The sequence below is a fragment of the Schistosoma haematobium genome, chromosome 1 (assembly GCF_000699445.3).
Source record: "Schistosoma haematobium chromosome 1, whole genome shotgun sequence".
Taxonomy (NCBI): domain Eukaryota; kingdom Metazoa; phylum Platyhelminthes; class Trematoda; order Strigeidida; family Schistosomatidae; genus Schistosoma; species Schistosoma haematobium.
The window spans coordinates 63,830,832-63,851,721 of NC_067196.1; the positions used below are offsets into that span (position 1 = coordinate 63,830,832).

Consider the following 20,890-nt stretch of genomic DNA (forward strand, 5'->3'; position numbering starts at 1 on the left):
TTTATAGCATGCAATAACCTTCGTGTAGATTTTTAAAAAATAGTTTCCCAGTAGTTGGGCGCCGATTTTATGTAAGACATTATAAATAACACATTGGAAGCAATCTTTCTGATAATAATTATAACCATCATTTGAAAAGTTAGGTTCTACTGTTATTTTCCTAATATCCTGTCGCTAATGCTTTATAAACACCAATACACTGTATTGGGAAGCTTGAACATCGATAAGGTTGGGAGTGTGACCAGTAACGTGTACCGTTAAGTATATAAAGTACAAAGCAATCATAAATAATTCACTTATGTGTTTGGTAAATAGTAACCGACCTAGATGTATATCCACTATAATTCCTTGATCATTGTATCAAATGTTTTAATTTAATGGTAAAGGAAAGATGTGTCTTGTGGAAAATATTTACGTTGATCTGTGATACACTTTGGTCACACTGTCATAGCATTTTACATAATTCATATTCTAAACAACAGTAATAATAAGTATTTTATTCTCTTTTTACTTCACTCTTTAGATAGCGTCAATTTGTACAGTTTAGTGGCTAAATTAGAATCAGCTGATCACAATGTACAAATTGCTAGATTAAAAATTGTTGTATCAAAACTGATAAAATTACTAAACAAGAGTGATGTAATATCTTTTAACTTGGATAAATTCTTGGCTTCTTTTCATTTCGTGGAAATTCAGAAACGTGTTAAAGGTATGCTTCTTAAGTGATAGATTAATTTTTAAAAAATCTAATTATGACATTTTTATGTGTCAACTACTACCCAGTTTAGTGTATTTATACATAGTTTTCGATGTTTTTTTTCGTAGTTTATAATAAATCTTTATCTGCAGTCTCCCCTTCTTCTTTGCTTCGAACCATATCAGTCTTTGTTCATTCCTAGTAAGTAGCAAGTAATAACTTTTCTGCAATTATAACAAGTGACTAAACCAGTGTTTTGTTCAAGTTACAACAATAATAATCTAGTGTTCATAACGATGGAAATGATATAATATTTGTTCCAGATATGTAGTAGATTGCAGTACCGTTCAGTCAGATAAAGATATATAATTAGAGCTTTATTTGCAGATTCAAAACTCATGTTTCGTTTATTAGTTCACATTTAAATCATAAACATACTACCGAAAGAAATAGTTATTCAGTTGCACGTCATTCGGTTGAGATTTAAAACTATGAACGTATAACACTTCACCGGTATCACCCTGTGTATCGGAGATGTGCAAGCAATAGTTTAATTCGTGTATACTTTTTATTTGAAGCTGTAATGCTATGTAACTAGTTGTTTCTCGATACCCTTACCAGCGTTAACGTTATTATTAATAAGTAAATCGTGTTCGAATGACGTATTTACTCAGAAGATGCTTTTTCAAGACTTTTATTTAATTTTCAAAGAAAGATTATGCTGATTTTTGATTTTCGAGACCTAAAAACAGTAAAATATTTGTTTACTTGATTCAGAGTTACAGGTATTTGGTACCACTTCAAACTATACTTACCGCTAGTTTTACCTGCTAACTAGTACATTCAATATAGGGCCGTAGAATTCAGTGAACGTTAATCACTTTTCACAACTACACGGTTATCACCACTTAAGTAGCTAAATTAACAATGAATACCAATTAGATATTTATTTTAGTGTTTACATTATTGCAAAGCTTTTATTCCAGTACAATATTAAGAGTAAATAACTGATAACTATTCGTTATATTTATCATTCGATATACACAACACAAAGCATATTTATTGAAAGGAATTTGTCGGCAATTTATTTCATTGTTATATTGTGTTGATTTTTTTTGTAAATTAGCTATAGACTGTAATATCTGAGTTTGTATTTTCTTTAAACAACACTTTGTGAATAAAACGATGGTGTATTTCGTTCATCTTATTCTGTAGATACTTTAAAACGGAATGAGCACAATAAATTGCAAGGCTTATCTTCTCATCAGTTGTAAACGGCCTAAATTTTAGTTACAAATAAACTTTTAACATGCTTTATTTAATAATATGTGAGTGGAAATTAAAGCATGAGAAACGTTATTTCATTGATATCTGTAAAAATTGTTATCATATGAAAAGGGGAGTTATAATTAATAATGTTGGTAATCGTAATATTTTGGGGTAAATAATTATCTTTTTGATATTGTACCAGTCGGTCATGCGCAACGTAGATCCTGGCACACGTACGTCGGTTCAGGTTGTCACACTATATCAGTATAGGTCGATCCCAAGTTACTGGGAACATCGACAGTATTAGTGATAGTAGGAAAGATTAGGCGATTCGAGAAAAAATGGATTCCTGAAATAGAAATGTATAAGATATTCTTAAAACTGCTCACGGTAGTCGTACAGATCCGAACCAACTAGTCTCCAATTACCTACACAGCTCAGTTCAGTAGTCAGTGACTTCATGGTCTAATGTCACTTTTTGGTTTAGCCACTCCTATATACCTTCCAACTTACCCTTACACCAACAAACATTGCTTGTCGAGTTCGGTGGTGGTTAGGTATATGTAATACATGTCCCAACCATCTAAGCTTATAAAGACTAACCACCACCTTACCATCCGATTTGACATGTTTTCTCAGTACCTTATGCTTAATCTCAACGTTGCTAACCGGATGGTACCACAGTGCTCTAATGATGTTTGAAAGCACCTGTGACTAGGTACTAGTAACGAACGAATATCCTCTGTTTTTAAAGTGCACATTTGATATCCATAAGGTAGAACAGCAAATTATAAAGCAGTATACTCTTTCTTTGGTTGGCAGACTAAAATCTTACGTACACTACAAGTGTCGTGTGTTCGCGATAGTCACTTGAGTTTTTTGTATTCCTATGAAGATTTTATTAGACACCAAATCTGGTTAGACTTCCAACATAGGTGAAGTAATTGACCGTGTCAACCACTTCACTATCTTTCATTAGTCTAATAATTGATACACACCTAACCCGAAGCTCGTTATATAACTAAACTAATTATATCGACATATAACTAATACTTTTTTCGTTTTTTTTTTCTAGTTTAACTAACAAAACTGAATCTTCCATGGTTGATGAGTTTCATATATATTATATATATATATATATATATATATATATATATATATATATATATATATATATACTATTGAGCAGTAGCCAGAATAATTATTCCCATTCGGACCGTTTTTATTCCATGTTACCTATTTATCTATTTTACAAGATTTGTATTTATTTGTTTATAGCTTGTCTACTCTTATTTTGTCAGTAAAATAATTCGAAAGACCATTTAGAATGGACATTTGTTTTAAGGGAAACCCTGAAAAACTTACTCCTTTACATTAATTTCTTCTAAAAATATGTTGTGAATTTATGTTAGATTTTTGATACGATCTAGACATTATGTTTATAGTTATCTAATTGTTATGAATTCAATATTTGGGGACCATGAATTATATTACATGTTATCCATATTCGTTTAGTTCTTATTCTTCTCCAGATTTTGGAAATATTATTAATTTAAAAATAACCATTGAACAGTAAAATGTTATTCTGTGTCTTTTGGTCTTCGTATTTTAAATGTTAGTTTTTATTTGTAAATCGGTCATTTTAAATAGAAGTACATTTGAATAATTTGTTATTATATCTTGTGTATCTATTTGCAAGGATATAAGTATGATTCTACTTTTTTTCAGTTACAATCAGTACACAAATGAATTATATCATCACACTGAACTGATGCAAGTTCAACAGTAAATATGAATTTTAGCAGAAACTTTCTTAGAAATTAGACATTATAGTTTATCGACAGCACCTGATCTTAATGAAGCAGGTGTTTGAAAATTGACTTAAAATTCATTTCTAGATTTAAGATCTTTACTTAATTTATCAAGATATATATATATATATATATATATATATATATATAACATTGCTAGCAAATGGTTACAGAATTCCATCCATTAAGCTTGTTGGTTATCACAATTTAGTTTGAACAAACCTCGACTTCAGAATATTTGGTGTGGTTAGTGCTCTATTCTTTGTTTTATCTTCATAGAAGAACCTTGTAACCAGTTCATATGTCCGAGTCATCGAGGCTGACATGATAATTTCTAAAAGATTGAAAATTTGGTTGGCGTCACATAAATGATTCGGCTCAAAGCTAAGCGCATAAATCTGTACTTGGTAAACGAGTTGCATTTTTATTTCATTTATAAAAGCCAGAGAAGTAACAAGTTCCGTTTTGAGGACGTAATTGGTGCCTAGCAACATTATTGGTTAAAAGAAGAATTAAAACTATTTAGCGAGGATGGTACTCTTGGTCTACATAAACTGTATGTTGTAAAAAAGTGGCCAGTTTTTCGTACTGAAGGACCAGTTTCTCAAATCGGATCGATAAACTGAATTAAGACTTTTCTGCAGATATTTCATAAAGGGTGGTCGTTTACTTAAGAGCAACATATTTAACATTTGACTTTACTCTCAAATTCATCTTAATACCTCCTGCATATTATTTGTCTTCTTATATTTTCACTCAACAAGTTTCCTATGTCCTTGATATTTCTACCTATGTAGCAGACACTATTCATTTAGGTTTAGAGAATAACACTCCAAAATTAGCATCATGAGCCTCTCAATTTGACACAGTGTAGACAATACTTCGCACTTAACAAAACTGTAGGATTCTAGATCGTTTTGTTGTAAGCAGCCGTAGCTGCTACCTTGACGTGGTGGTCGGGATTGCCTACGTAATGACCCAACCGGGCTATATTGGCTGGAACATATGTTCTTATAAGTCTTACCATGCCAGGCAGGTCGATTGGAGAACGGTAAGACTAAAAGCAGCAACTCAAGGTCTGAGAGCGAAGTCGTTCTGCTGACTGTAGAGGGGTGTGACAGCAGTAAGGTGTTTCCTTTGGACAACCAGCATCTGCAGCGATGCTGCCTTCCCACAAGGAAGGAAGGGGTTAGAAAAGGTCGCGTTTAGATATGTCACACCTCACCTTACCTCACGGATTTCCGTCTCTGACGGTAAGGCCTTCCGAAGAACGGAGGTAACACGTTAAAAACCTCCCACGAAAGGACCGTGCGTGACCAGCCTCAAGCAGTTGTCCCTTGGGCTCTGGGATCACGCTCCCTGGTCGTTAAAACCACTACTAATCAAACCTCCTTTTCAGGTTACTCAATAAATACCCTTCTACGCTGTGGGAAGCCGGGAAGTGACATCGGCTCTCATACCCGTAACAGCACACGAGACCAAGTTGGTCACTATCAAATTCTTCCTATACCTCTTAATAACTCCTATCTCCACTACTAACCCTTCTCACGTTCATTTGTCACCTCGTTCATCTAATGCAAACAATTCGAGTACGTGGGACCTTATTCCTGGTCTCCTGAAACCACTACATATAGGAGCTTAGTGTCACACAATGATTGCTATTTCCCTATCAAGTGAGAATCAAACGATCTGTTATCGATTCAATTGACTTAACAGTATATTCGTGATATTGGTTTCAAGGGTGCAGAATGTGTCTGGTACGTATGAATTTTCACTCAATGTTGTACTTAACAACTATAAATGAAGACGTTCTGTGTACTAGAATATTAACGATGAATATATGTGTCAATATCTGATCCCAGGATTTCCATGCTTATACAAATGATATCAGTCAGAAAATAAAACTAAATTTTCCTCCGGTACCTTAATCAACGATTATATAACTCTCATCAGTCAAATGATTTAGAATTTTTATTTGGGCTACTCATAAGTAGTATTTTTTAAAGTGTTGATAATTCTGAAAATCAGTACTTTCTCATTAAGTTGGATACTTTCATGTTGTTGATAATATCAATTAATCACAAGGAAGTGTTTAGACAAAGACCAACTTCAGAACGTAACCTTTCACTATGTATTTTTTACTCATAAATAGCTGAATGTTTACATGTTTGTATATTGGACAGATCAAAATGAATATGTATTTGTATATTAAAATACAACAGATGAGTTCGTTTTATGATCATTCATGGTGTTCATTTTATGCTTTGTTTTATCATATAAAGATTAAGAATAATGAATTGTGATTAACTGATTGATTTGGTGAATGAGTGACTATAAATAGAATATACACATGTTATAGTTAGTATATTAAGAAAATAAACATTTACAACAAAAACAGTGAACAAGAAAAGAGTGAATTGAGAAAAACAGTAAATTATGTATATTCATTTGTTTATTTTGGTCTTTTTCAGTTTTCTGTACTACTCACACTAAACTCATTAAAAAAAGTTTATTTCTGATTATTCATGATAGTCTTCTAATTTCCTTCATGTAGTAAAATACCAACAACTTGATGAGTTTTTTATTTGTTTTCAACATGTCACAATTGATTGTAATCTCTCCTGTTGGGTTTAGGCATTTTAATAGTATCATGATGACTGTGATTGCTATTTTGTCACTATTAGCAATGGATCCAATTTCAATACAGACATTTTTGTAATACAAGAATGGGAGAAAAGCATTTTTGGAATAGATGTGAAGAGAATCATAGAGGTAGGGAATTTAGTGTACGAAAGTGAAAACAAACACATAAAATGATTTCAAACCGTAAAATGATGCATTTATATGTGCATATTCATAGTTATTAATTACATGTTGATATGACCACTGTTTTACGGCATGTCTTACAGACAACTTTACAGCACCATTGAAATTTACAATCACATCTTTCCTGTTGAACAAATGTTTGCCGTTTAAATCCTCGACCACAGCATAAATAATGACAACTATTTAAACCTTGGGAATTTTCGTCACATTGACGTCCATATGTACCGATACTGCCGTACCGCGGGTCATGATGACAAAATGTTGGTGATTCGCTTATATAAATTAAATCATTTTCTGTTGGTGATGGTAAAGATGATGGAGATAGTGATGTTGAACTAGTTAACGAATCAAAGGTATTTCGATTAACTCGTGATGACATTGCTGCTCCAGATGATGATGCTCCAGATACTGACGATGGTAATAAAGCGGGGTGCGAAAGTAAAAGCGCGTTTCCGTTTGATTCTTTATTTAACTGTTCTAAAGCTTTCATTGAAACCAAACGGTTTTGCATATAAGCGACCTGTATAGCTTCATGAAATCTTTCTTGTAGTTGTGCACCTAAATGTCGAAATTTCGGTAGCGATCTCCAGCATGTACGCATCTCACATGATCCACTTACACCATGACATTTACACTGAACTTCCATTTTATTGATAACCATCTAATTAAAAATTAATAAAAGAAAAATATTGTAAATGAAATTACACTTGGGAAAAATTAATGTTTATCGACTGAAGTAATGATGCTCTTTATCGCCTTTAACTGTTCTCATATCTTATTCTACATAGTTGCTTAAAATCACTAAGATCTATAGAATAACTGGATGATGAAGTGATTTTTCTACAACTGTGCAAAATAGGACTTTGAAAAGGAGAGAACCTGAGAGTTGGAAAACACATGAGAGAGGACAAAAACTGATGTCAGTTGAAGGCTTCATTCGCATCCAAAATTATGACAACAATTTATTAACTGAATACACTCATATACGTACAAATTTTTCAGGGATTCGATCACTGGTCATCGAATACTGTACATAAGTGAAGTAATAGGAATATGACTTGATTTTACATTAGAATTATGCAACCGAATATTATACCAAGCAAATATTACAACGGAATTCATACAAGGAATGGTGAATGCTACACTGAGTGAACAGGACACCAAATCGATACAAAAATTGTGATACTAAATGAATACCATATATAAATATTACATTGAATTAAAGATAAAATATTTTACTGAACGGAAACATGAACTCGCTTTTAATCTTGTCATTACAATCTTAATTTTTATTATTATTATCAATGAGAAATTTGAAATAGGCCATTATTCATTAATACTGAATACTTTGCTTCTTTTCTCCCAGTTTTTACAGAATATTATCAGCTTAGTCTTCAAACTTCTACTGCGTTTCTGAAAGGTGTACAAGTTACAAAAGGCCCAATCAGAGATATCGTGGTTGTTGGCAATATTCAGGAAAAAGAATGTACATTATTTTGATGTCGATTTCCTAGACCGCTAACATTTAATTGACGATCACTCAATATTTATCGTCAGGATCGACCAAGAAGTAAGAAACGGAAACTTGTTGAAATACTTTGTGCTGAGAATTCTATATTGTACGAAAAATATAATACTGAATAAAGCTAATAAAAAATTTTTCTTAAATTCACGTTAACCAACTATTATCATTAACAGAAGGGGTTTGTGAAAATTTTAGAAATTTTACAAATTGAAATGATGAGTCAGTTGAAGCTAGACCACCATGGGGAATCTGGAAACACTGGACGGCCGTTTCGTTCTAGTATGGGTCTCCTCAGAAGTGCGCATCCACGATTAAAATTAAATATTTTGTTTGTTAATTATCATTATTGCCCATTATAATTGGCCTATTTGTCTTCAGATCTCTAATTACTTCATTAAATATTTACTATAATAATATGGAGTAGTTTTGGGGAGTGTTTTTGAAACTATGTTTATAGCCGGATTTTGATGAAAATAATTGACTTTTCTATCATCTTATTGCGTACATGATAGGTGTGTAATCTGTGTTGTTAAATAAAAACGATAGTATTTCCTCCACTACCATTTATCGATGAACTAAAAACAACTATCCATTAAGTTATTAATCAGTCCTGATGATAAGTGAAACATTACTTGTATCCAAATGGTTTATATAATCCCCATAAAAATTATTATGTGATATACCCTCCCGTCAAGAAAAATAGTATAAATACTCTATTTCATAAACCGTATCTATTTAACGTGAAGCTTCCTTTTTTTGCTTACGTATTTCATACAATACATCGAAGTCAGAATGTCAGGCAATGAAATTTATTCCAAGTAAGCACCCATCTAATTATTAACAAGTCAGTTCAATAGCATTCATGTTGAAGATTTCCTAGGTGGTGTTTAATTCTCATATAATTTTATATGTTTGTCTGTGTGTAAGGCAGAATAGTGAGTGTTCAATTGTGTTATAAAGGAACAAGGCAATATACATCCACATTTCATTAAACGAATTTGATTGTGAGAGGATAAATATTGGAAAAAGAAATTAACGAGAAAGAACACTTTTGACGCCTATTTTGGTAAAAATTCACAAACAAGTGTCAAAAAAACCTTGGATCTGACGTAATTTTTTTACTACATTTGTAAAAAATATTTCGCAACACAGATGATTACCAAAACAACCATATAATGTGTATGCAAATAGAATTTAGATGATGTGTATTGTGCGCATATGGTTATATTAAATGTATTGATATGATTAGTTAACCCCTAGATTAAAAATAATTTCCCACATTTATCATCATTTCCTAATGTAACCATCATGATGATCATCCCTTTCTATATATATATATATTCTACACTATCACTTAACTTTTAGACTTGGTATAATCTTTGTCAGTTACCCATACATATTACCCTAACCCACCCCCGTACATTAGTTATAACTTACATTGGGTTATTTATTATATATGTTCAATTTCAATGATCATTAATCAAATCACCTAGTTTACTCATCTTATTACCATTGATCTTCGTTGAAGATATTAAAAACAAACAAACAATTATGTTATCATACATAATATTACTATGATTATTACTAGTATGAACATTGGAACCAATTTCTAGTAATAGTCAACTGACTGTATACACATCTAAGTAATATATATGTATCGTTAGAAGTAACATGATTTATTTGATAGTTAATGATAGTGAAGTTACTTAGTTAGCAGATAATATAAGAAAATGGAAGGGAAAAGTTGATGAACATTTTATGAAAGTAAGAGAGAGAAATTAAATTTCTAAAATAGTTCTTTTCCAAAGAATAAATTGTTTATAGGTTAAGAAAAATTAATACCAAGTCTATGAAGAAAGAAACAAAATAAAAGAAAGGAAGGAAGCAAAAACAAAAATATATAGGAGTAGGTTAAGAGAGTAAAACAGTTACAGAGATAAAGAAACTGGTGTACAATAATCAGCTTGATACTTCTAATAGTTTCAAGGGGAATAGGATGTAACTAAGATTATGGTCAAGTGAAATAATGTTACCATCATTATTAATAATAACGTAAAAAATGTAACTACATTAGTAGTGGCATGAACATTATTACATGTAATAGTGGTGATAATAGTCCTGTACGCATAGACAGTTATCATGATAAGAAAATCAAACACTTCATGAAATGTCATAGCATATAGAAAAGGTGAACAAAATGTTCGAAATGTATTAGAATTAAAAGTAATCAACATGTTACTTTTTCCTCCTTATTTAATGCTAGTTATACGGTTTATACATTTTTCATCAACAGGGGAGTTTATAATTTAGTCGCGTAAGTATATAATAATAAACTAGAAATTAGAAAATTGGCAAGATGAAATGGATAATCATGTAGGCAAATTTGCTGAGAAAACAAGAGGGTGCTAAAAAGCACATAACAACTCTTTCATCACATTAGAAGACTTTTTAGAATTATGTACTCATAACTTCTCAAGGAATCAAGTTCAGAACCTGCTGATTAGTCTCAAAAACAATCTTCAGTTTTCCTTGGGGTTTAATGGTAATCCAAATAACGTCAGTTCGTGATGAGAATTCAATAAAGTATCTATACAACTACCTAGGTTAATTTGGTATTTATGAAAGGCAGAAATTAAACTAACTAGATATGATTTATTATGAAACCATTTTAGCTACACAACTACCTAAGTAACAGATATTTTGATAATAAGTTGCACATTAATTGGGTCTGGTTGACGGAACCCACATTCACACCATGATGATGGATGACATATAGAACTCGTGTGATTTATTTGAGGAAATTAGCAAATGTAGATATGAGAAATAAATTACAAAAATCATCGTCTTGATCGTAATGTATTTTATACAAATCTAGACTTAAATGTGGAATAACAGTTGACACTCCAAAGATAAATGTCTTTGAATCTCCAGAAAGAAAACCCCTAGTAGAAACTTTATTAATATTATCCTCACACCATACAATTATTTAGAAACCCTTATGAAAATTTATCGCATTAAATTAAGTTCACATATTTCTTTGGGAATCGATGTATATTGTCGTTCCCTTTAAGTTTCTTTTGTACATATTCTGACTGGTCAGAACCAGTGGGTTGAAAATACTATAATTGGATACTTAAACATTATTAGCAGTTGGAGCTGAAGAAAGGTATATTTATTTCCTTTGTTTCCAAAAGGGATGTCTCTTGAATTTGATACACACTATGCCTCAGATATTTATTATTAGTAGTTGACTAATTGCCAGAACTGTGGTCTCTAATACATTAGAAGTGTGAGGATTAATTGTCAAATATACAAACTTCAAATTGATTCTAGATATTCTGTTTATTGTTATACTCAAAATCACTAATACAAGTTTGATTTGAAGATGATTTTTATATACGTTTACTATTAAATTTTTCACTATGCAATTAGATTTGTGACTAACATCTTTGAAATTTTAACAGAAAGAATGTTTATTTCAATGGTTAAGATAATTAGTCAGTTGAAGCTAGACCACCATAGAAAACCTGGGAGCACTGGACGGCCGTTTCGTCCCACTGTAGGACTCCTCATCAGTGTGCATCCACGACCCCACCCCCTCCGAGATTCGGACCCAGGACCTACTGGTCTCGCGCGGGAGCACTTAACCACTAGACCGCTGAGCCAGCATCCGACGGTGTTAATGTCTAATTATGAATTGAATGTTGGCATAAACATGTTTCACTTACAGAGAGAGGACAATAAATACCTTTCAAATTTTATTTGATATCCCTCAATAATAGTAATACAAATAATAGTTCGTATATTAAATTTAGTCCACTTGTTTCTAATAGATTGGAATGAACACCAAAATAATGCACATTTCATAATATAACTTTAATTATCCTGGTATGTAGATAGGTTAAATAATTCCTACTTGCCAACAGTGTGAATTACTATCATCAGAATCCCGGTATCTGACATTTATGTAGACAGTTAAGGAAGACCTATGTGAAATAAAGTGTCTATATTGGTAGATACATAGTTCTTGATGTGGATATGTTTACCGTAGTTGCATTGAAATTGATAGTTTCTTGAGTCGTTTATTACTGAGATGAACTTATTAATCGTGCAACCTTAAAAAATCGATAAAATATCATGATTTTGAATACATTACCAAAGCTAAGTATAGTAGATTATGGTTCGACATTGTTTAACTTAATGGCCAGGATACCTTGCTTATTCGATCGAATATGGTCGTTTATGTTGACTGGGAATGAAAACTGTTAATTGTCAGGTGAACATTAAATATTTTGAACTGTATACGACAATTATAAATGTAAACTTACATGTCTTCCTACATAGTTATTATGTAAATTGGTTAGGCCTAATTTCGGATTACGCTTCAACCTGTTGCGTTCACGCACGTCGAGAAATTGTCTTGAAAATTCTGCTCCGAAATATATATTGTCTGAACAGCCGGACCATTCAAAATTCGGCTCTCTAGGATGATCATATATTGTCCTGTCACATCCACAATTATCATGTAAACCACTACTACATGCTTTAGTGACTGCATGTGACACACCAGCCGATGTGACAGCCAAAACATAAGCAGATTCCCTTGTACCTACGAAAAAAATCGAATAAAGATAATATATTTTTAAAAGGAATTCAACACGAATATAAGCGGATAAACATATAAAAGTGGGATAACGAATTACTAAAGATAATATCATGAATCAGTAATTCATAGGTCGAAATCCCGATCACTCGACGTTGTTTTGAATCACCGTGTAAAACTATTTGATTCCTCTAAGTGGCAAATAAACTATAGAACTCTAGTAAATATGAGTAACATGTGAATTTATTTATTCAGACTGTTATCTTGTAGAAAGAATCATACGATATTAATTTCGTTCAGTTAACTAAATGTTCCATTTCTGTTTTACTATGACTCTCATAGTCATCCGATCAAGATAGTTAAGTTGCAATTCAGTAAAATTCCTAGAATTTCAAAATTCCCGGTGAACTGGTGTATTATTGTATTTGTTGTATTACATTCAGTATTTCATATAGTTGATAGAAAATAATCATATTCAGTTAAATTTCTAGAAAATATATAATTGTAAAACTCTTTTATGGTTAGTATTAATCTATAAACAAATATTTATTCTTTAATCGTTCAGTTAACTGAATGTAGTCAAAATATGTTGGTCAAATGGTGACAAAGCTCGTGCCAGTCTGTTTCATAATGTTTTCAATAGGTAGTTCGGAATTATAATTTTAACAATCATATGTTATTCGGTAAGAATAGATCATGTGTGATTGTAAATAAATTAACTTCAGTATAGTGATATTTAGGATTCTTATATATGCAATAAACTGACGTACTAAAATGTATGTATATTTAAAATTGCATTTTACCAGGCAGTTTTATTGATGAAAAAATCCCTCACTTCCCTGTTATGGACATTTTTATGAATGTTTTTTATTGGTAAACGTGTTTGATATTCCGCTAATATATGGTTCACTAGTCTACTATCTATGTTTAGAACAAAAACACAGATTGACGCACTGTTCCATGTTTGTTAGATGATTGAATGAAGTTGACGGAAAGCTCTGAATGTAGATTTTGGGCTAGTTGGTATTTCTTCTGAAGCCGTATCTGAAATTTTGAGGAAATTTATGCTACTTGTGAGATTCAGACCTACATCATCCAGTATCGCGGTCAGAACATGTACCGCTAGGCCATTCGAGCCTCAACCGACCTTCTATAAGATTGTGACACCGGGTAAAGAGTATCTAAACTCAACAGCGGGTATCATTTTTGTGAAAATTACAGATATGTGTTTGGTAAAAAAGTTTTAAAAGGAACAAAACACAGTCTGTGGAACTTCCTGGTAATTTATTTTCATGACTTTGGATCATACTAGGTTCATATATACATACTGGTATCTTCAATAAATGAACTGTGGTAGTCTTGGTGATAATCAGAAGAATTATATAGATAACCAAGTGGTAACCTCTCATATTTCGGGAGAAGAATACGAAATAAACTGGATCTACTTACGCCTTGTGAAATTTACTTTTGTCGTGCAGGTGAAAATTAGTGGCCAAAACAATTCTTTACTATCATCTGGACTAGAAAATTGTCGTATTTTCTCTTGTAATACTTTGACTATTTGATGGAAAATAGATTTTTACCATTTAAGCTTGATCTTTTTAATAGGCACATACTCATTATAGTGTATAATGTCTAAACGTTTGGATGATTAGATACCTCAAATATTTTATAAAATTTTGGGATTCATACATGTAAAGTTCATTTTTTTACAAATACAGTCCATCCCACTGAATAATCGTCCACCCTAGTTGAAACTTATTATCGATGTAGTGTAAGCATTAGTGATTCACAACACAAATTCATTTAACTATTCTGATATCAACCGACTCTCTCTCTGTTTTAACTGAACATATGGAAGTGATATCGGTTATTTCTACTTTACTACCAATACCACATCGAATTACGTATCAGTCTACTAGTCATGTGTTAAATCTTCTGTAATTTAAATCACCTGGTTTGAAATATATCCAACTGGAAATGTCTGAATAAGATATTTGCCTTTCTTTTATACTACCAGATGTTTTAAACTGGTCAACATATTAGTGGACATAAGAGCTATTTTTGCCCAAAGGTAATAATAAGATAGGTAGGCAAATAATTACCTAGAATAATGTTGTAAATAATCTGGATAAGTTAATAAGATATAACGGAATCCGTCTTCAACCAATAGGTCACAGTTTTGGGTCTTATTCCATTTAAAGCTTCCAAACAATATTTATAGGGTGGAATATTTTGTGTTTTTTGGAATTGTTATCTTCAAACTACTAATTCAATATGCATTTGGAATAATCTTTATTGTGCAGCCTTATGTTTTGTGGTTATATTTTTCTGTCAAAGTCTAGAGATTTGTACAATACTGACTTTGATCACTGTAAAACTCATAACTTCTTCATGTTGAATAATGATCATCTTATTTTTAAATACATTTTTCATAATTAATCTAACAGATCCATTTACTTACCCACCAAACAAGCTAAATTTGCACGTAAAGTAATCCAGCAATTCTTATTTAAAAGTCTGTTCTTAATAATGTCAACCTAATGTTAAAGCTGTAGCAGACTAGTTCAACGCCTAACGCATTTAGTGGAATTCCTTATGCATAAGGCGGTATTGATTTATTATAAGATTTTTCAACAGTCAGTCAGCCAGTCAGTCAGTCAGCTACAACGTAGGACCAGGCACATATATACATCGGTCCAGGTTGCCATACCTCATTAGCATAGCAAGATGAACACCGGATTCATAGCAGTGGTTAGGTCAAAGGTGGTAATATATAAAAGAAAGATTGTGTATAAGGATATAGTACAGGAGGAAAGAATTAGTTAGTAGAAAGAAAGATATGAAGCGATTTTAATCTCTTAGTTTAAGGGAAGACAACAATCGCTAATAGAAAATCTATTCACCTTTAGTGTAGAAAGCTATGCGGTTAGGTGTTATCTAAAAATGAACAGCTCAGTACTGATATCATGGTTAATTGAAGCATCAGTTATTGCAATGTTTTACTTAGTGGCCAATATAAAGCGTTTTCGGCTATGTTACAATGACAATTTAAAATATTTGTTATTGACTTGAACAAAGACATGGAGTTTGTTTGATAGAATTCTATCAGGACTAGTGACTTGAAAATATAACACCTTTTACTACCAAATAGTCCATTAGTGCAAGGATTCCAGTATTATAGAAAATCAGTCGTTATCTGAATAGCTTACCATTATTGTCACTGAATAGGACACTATGACAAAGGCTAAAATCCTACAGGTAACTTCAGTTCTTCCATGTTTGCAAATGTATCTTGGTGACGAGTGGCAGCTATTATGAAGCTTAGTCTTAGTGATTGCATTTCAAGACACTGAAGAAACTGGTGATATACAAATAATGCTGTCGTATAAAAGCATTGCTAAAATAAGTAAATTAATTTTTTTATGTTTGTGAGATATTTTATTAAATTAAAAATTTCCGCTAAACTAGAAATCTTATTTCAATAGTTTGATGTCAACTAACTTTTGCTGATGGTAACAAGTTTTTCAAATGAAACGAAAGTCATTTAAAAAGAGTGATGGTTTTATGGTCAATGGATTACTATCTAAATTCAGATAGCATGTTCGAAAATCGTTCTATCTACTATGGTTTCAATGGCCAAAGAGTATCAATAACCATCATATAGAGCATATAACTCGTAGCTGATTACATGAACCCGAACTTGGTCAACGAGTAACAACCAAGTATTTTAATTCGACTTGTTCATTCAAAATCTTTAAAATTGTAGCACTGTTCCGATGGGAAATAAATTTATTCTCCGATATTTTTTCATTCTATTTATGAATATTCAATGAATGACAGTTGGTTGAAGGAAATTTATAGAGTCATTGATAACCTTATTGTTAATTATTTGTCTTATAAGAATACTTATGTTGAATAAATGTCTGTGTGTTTGATAACCTTACTGTAAATTGCTTGAAAATTTTGTAAATATTCAACAAAATTAACAGCGTTAACACTCTTCGTCGATGGATAATTTTCCAATTATTCAACTACAAGATAACAGCCCACAAAATAAAACAACTATTAGTTAGTATGCCATGAACAGTTCGATAACATATATATCTTATAAGTAAATAGACAGTATTCATATGAATTATTAAGTCTTCCTGTCTAGACTATTTTTTAAGTTATAATTCATATCTCTGTATATTCTGTCAGATAAGGCTGATTAGTGTTAATTTGTTGTTCAGTAAAATAAATGGGCATTAGATGGACCCCAGTATCCATAATGATTCTTTGTTTTAATTAAATAGTGTTTTTGTAATAAAGCTGAAGGATTAAAGGGATTACTCAGTGATATAAAGATAATATGCTCGGTGCGAAACCTGAAGGTTCTAAGTATTATCTCTGAAGTAATCATGGATGTGCACTCCTGAGAAATTCCTTACCATGAAGAAACACTTGTTTCTCTAACGGTTTACTAGATAAAAATCAGTCATTTTTTGCAAATGTCAAAGCCTCTATCCCATCAATGACTGTTAAGTAAATATAGTTTCCCCTTATCATTAATATTATTTAAAATGCTCGAGGTATACAAAACGATCTTTTTAAATAAATTAGTAAAGAGTACGATCAGGATTTAAGCTTTTTAAGTACAACAAGACAGCATAAAGGAGTTTTATAATTGTACATCCAATACTAGGATTCTCCAGTAATCTACTACCTACATTTAAAATTTATATTCCTAACAGTGATAAATTTACGATAAGACAAGATCATCGTTCCAATCGATTTTCATCCTGAGTTGAGTTGTATGTACTTCTAAAGAGGCTAGAAGTAGGTTAAAAACAATTATCCCGTGTTCCATTGATTTTCACAGTTTACCTATTCAATACAATCCATAATTAAGTATAATCAACCTCTCGGTTAAATCATGATTTTTTTTCTTTCTAAATGATATGAAAACAATTGGTTGTATACTCGATCAATACTACAAATTTTACAGTATAACTTTATTTAGTTCATAGTAGCTAACGTGTATGACAAAATTTCGTTTAGTTTTCCTCTGAAATGAAGTTAGTAAAATGTATAATTGCAGGTAACCAATATTCAATTAACTTGAATAATCAGAAGGGGTTTTGTGGAGATCTTAGTAATTTCAATAGTTGAAATCATGAGTCAATTGAAGCTAGACCACCATGGAAAACCTGGAACCATTGGACGACCGTTTCGTCCTAGTATCCGACTCCTCCATCGTGGTCTAGCCTCAACTAGCTCATGATTTCAACTATTGAAATTATCAAAATCTCCACAAAACACATTCTGATAATAATCATCTGCTCACTAGCCACTGAAATCAAGACGCGTTCCCTGGAGTTCTAGTGAGAAATAGTGACCAGTGGAGTTCAACCAGGTCTGTTGTGAGATATCAGCTCACTGAAGACAATGGTGTACGGTGGCTCAATTTAGTGGATTATTTGAAGTTATACATTAACACCGTTGGATGTCGGCCAGCTCAGTGGTGTGGAGGTGAAGAGCTCGCGGGTGGTGGGATCGTGGATGCGAAACGGTCATCCAGTGTTTCCAGGTTTCCCATGGTGGTCTAGCTTCAATTGACTCATGGTTTCAACTATTGAAGTAACTTGAATAATGTTGATGATAATACTTTCTGTTGTTATTACAATATCAGAAATAGTGTATAAGATAAAATACTAACTCATTACGTAATGTTATGCACTCAACTGAATACATATACATTCTAACTGATGCTTCAATATATAAATGACTGATACAAATAAATTATTTCAGAATTTTTCTAGTATATATTACAAACTAGTTTAGTAAATTCTATCATTCATTAATATTACATTCTGGTATATAGTTCTAATCAAAATTAGGCAAATTCTTTTCAGGTAAAATGACAACAGCAACAACAACAATAATAATAATAATAACAAGAATTTGATGGAACTAAATTTTATGGGGATTTCATTTCCTTTATTAAAAATATTTGTACACTTATCAAAGTCAAAATAACAAGAATATTAACGTATATATATATATATATATATATATATATATATATATATATATATATATATATTAAGTGAGAGAATTAGTTTAGGTTAAATAAAACTAAATAAATAAAATTTAAATGCCATATGCTATAGTTTTACTGTATCTTTTTAACTGAACTGACCTATCGAATTGTCAATTCAGAATTCATGGAAGGTAGGACATAATTATTGTTAGTTTAATTCAGAAAAGAAAAACAACATGGAAATTCCATCGTAGGTCACAATTTTATTTTTATTTTATTTTATTTCTGCGAAAACAAAAACTTTGGGAATGCCAATATTTTTTTGAAAAATTATTTTATTTTTTTATAAACCATATACACTAAACTCACAGTACATATATTTTATGTGTAATTGCACATGCCATTACTTAATCAATTATTCACAAGTTTCTGTCACAGACTGATATTAACTCAACAGTTAATGAAACCCAGAGATCGTCGGATATATTAAAACATGTATTTCGCATTACAATTCATCATGATATTATCGTCTCTTAGATTAATCGTAGATTGTAATAATGTCAAATATTATCTTCAATAGCGAAATTGATGAAACTATAATTTATGGATGATCTATGAGCGACGCTAAAGTGACCTTAAGAATGTCCACCTATTAAATAGGACTAAATGACGGTTATAAAGTAGTGTGAGTAATTACAATTATGATTTACAGTTGATGGTCAGTGTTAGGAACTAGATCTAGAGTTTCCATCACCAATTGATATCAGCTATATTGCAAAACACGCTATTTATTCAAATGGATGAATGGATTTTGCACCAAAATTCAACACCTGTTATCTTATATCTGATTGGTTCGTCTATAGATTATAGTCTCTCCGTAAACTTGAACTATTATTATTTTATTACTATGTAGCATGATTATTCAATATCGTGTCATCTTAAATAGAATAGCTCGTGATACAGTATTTTTGTTAAGCAGTTACTGATGAGTATATTGTATTGGTATTTCTGTAAATGAAGTAGATTAACTGAAGTGTTTATCTTCCAGTATATTAATTTGAGAGTTTGTCATCTAAAACTTTTACCCGGTAAGATTCAGGTAATTGCACTCAATCATATTAATTACACTCTGATTGGTTTATCCATAGATTATAGTCTTGCCGCAAAATATGCAGTAATTATAAATGTATAATCTGGCCAGCTGAAAAGTCATTTGAAGGGAGTCTTTTATTTGTTAAGTCAACACAGAAAGTTTCATCTACCGTGGTTGTATTCCGTTGCTGTGGCCTTCGGAATTATTTAAATTTTTCTTCAATTGATGGAGAATTGAAAATGTCAGGTCATTATAACTAACACACTGCACTGCAAATGTTCAATTAAATTCCACTAGATTCTTATTCTCGTATTATCCTACAAAAATGTCAATTATTTATTGTTGCAATATTATTTAATGTCGTTATGAAGTAAGGAATATATGTAATTGATTATTAACTTGAAATATTAAAAATTCCCATATTGTAAATTAGAACGGTATATCTAAGCAAACGGTATTGATTTCAGTTAGATTCTCATCAGGTTCCACTTTGATATTCAGTAATATCTATATACATTTATGAGAATATCAAACTAATCAAGGCAGTTTATGAGACAGTGGTAATAGTATACAACCAACAAGTACAAATTGGTTGTGTGTGTTCTAGTTATGATGAGAATAATAAGGGCTTGAATGAATGTTTTAAAGAAGAAAGTAGGCTTGAAACTAGAAAAATAGACACTACTATAAAGTTTATTAAAAACTATCAGAATTACGTAGCAAGAAGTTTCCGAATAATTAGACCGGAGAAAATGTTTGAATAATGTGTGAAGAAAAATAAATGAATGAAGGATATGGAAGGTAATAATATGTAAAATGAATTACTAAGACCATTTTGGCGGACAAAGACATAATGATGCTACAATTTTCTAATGAATACGAGAACTTTGATCTTTAGCTCGAATACATGTAGCTGTTGTTATATATAAGAAAAGATATCGAACTCCATAAGGAGAAGTAGTAGGCATTCGATAGATTATTTTATATGATTTGTTTCTATCTACTGGATGACCTCTATCGACCATGTCTAGTGGGATGGAG

The 20,890-nt window shown here is 31.5% G+C and overlaps 2 protein-coding genes across 2 annotated transcripts in view; one reads left to right on the top strand and one right to left on the bottom strand.

Annotated features, from left to right (window-relative positions):
* Window positions 1-3,082, top strand: part of PPEF1 (Serine/threonine-protein phosphatase with EF-hands 1) — a 32,964-nt gene extending 29,882 nt beyond the window's left edge. The window contains exon 14 of the mRNA XM_051209347.1: window positions 524-3,082. Within this exon, the coding sequence (XP_051074799.1) occupies window positions 524-726 (203 nt within the window). The 3' untranslated portion in view covers window positions 727-3,082. The remainder of the gene's footprint in view (window positions 1-523) is intronic.
* Window positions 3,083-3,955: 873 nt separating this feature from the next.
* WNT4 (Protein Wnt-4) overlaps window positions 3,956-20,890 on the bottom strand; it is a 55,878-nt gene continuing 38,943 nt past the window's right edge. Inside the window, exons 3-4 of the mRNA XM_051209348.1 lie at window positions 12,457-12,737; window positions 3,956-7,264 (exon numbers count right to left, since the gene is read on the bottom strand). Coding sequence (XP_051074800.1) covers window positions 6,641-7,264; window positions 12,457-12,737 — 905 coding nt within the window. The 3' untranslated portion in view covers window positions 3,956-6,640. The remainder of the gene's footprint in view (window positions 7,265-12,456; window positions 12,738-20,890) is intronic.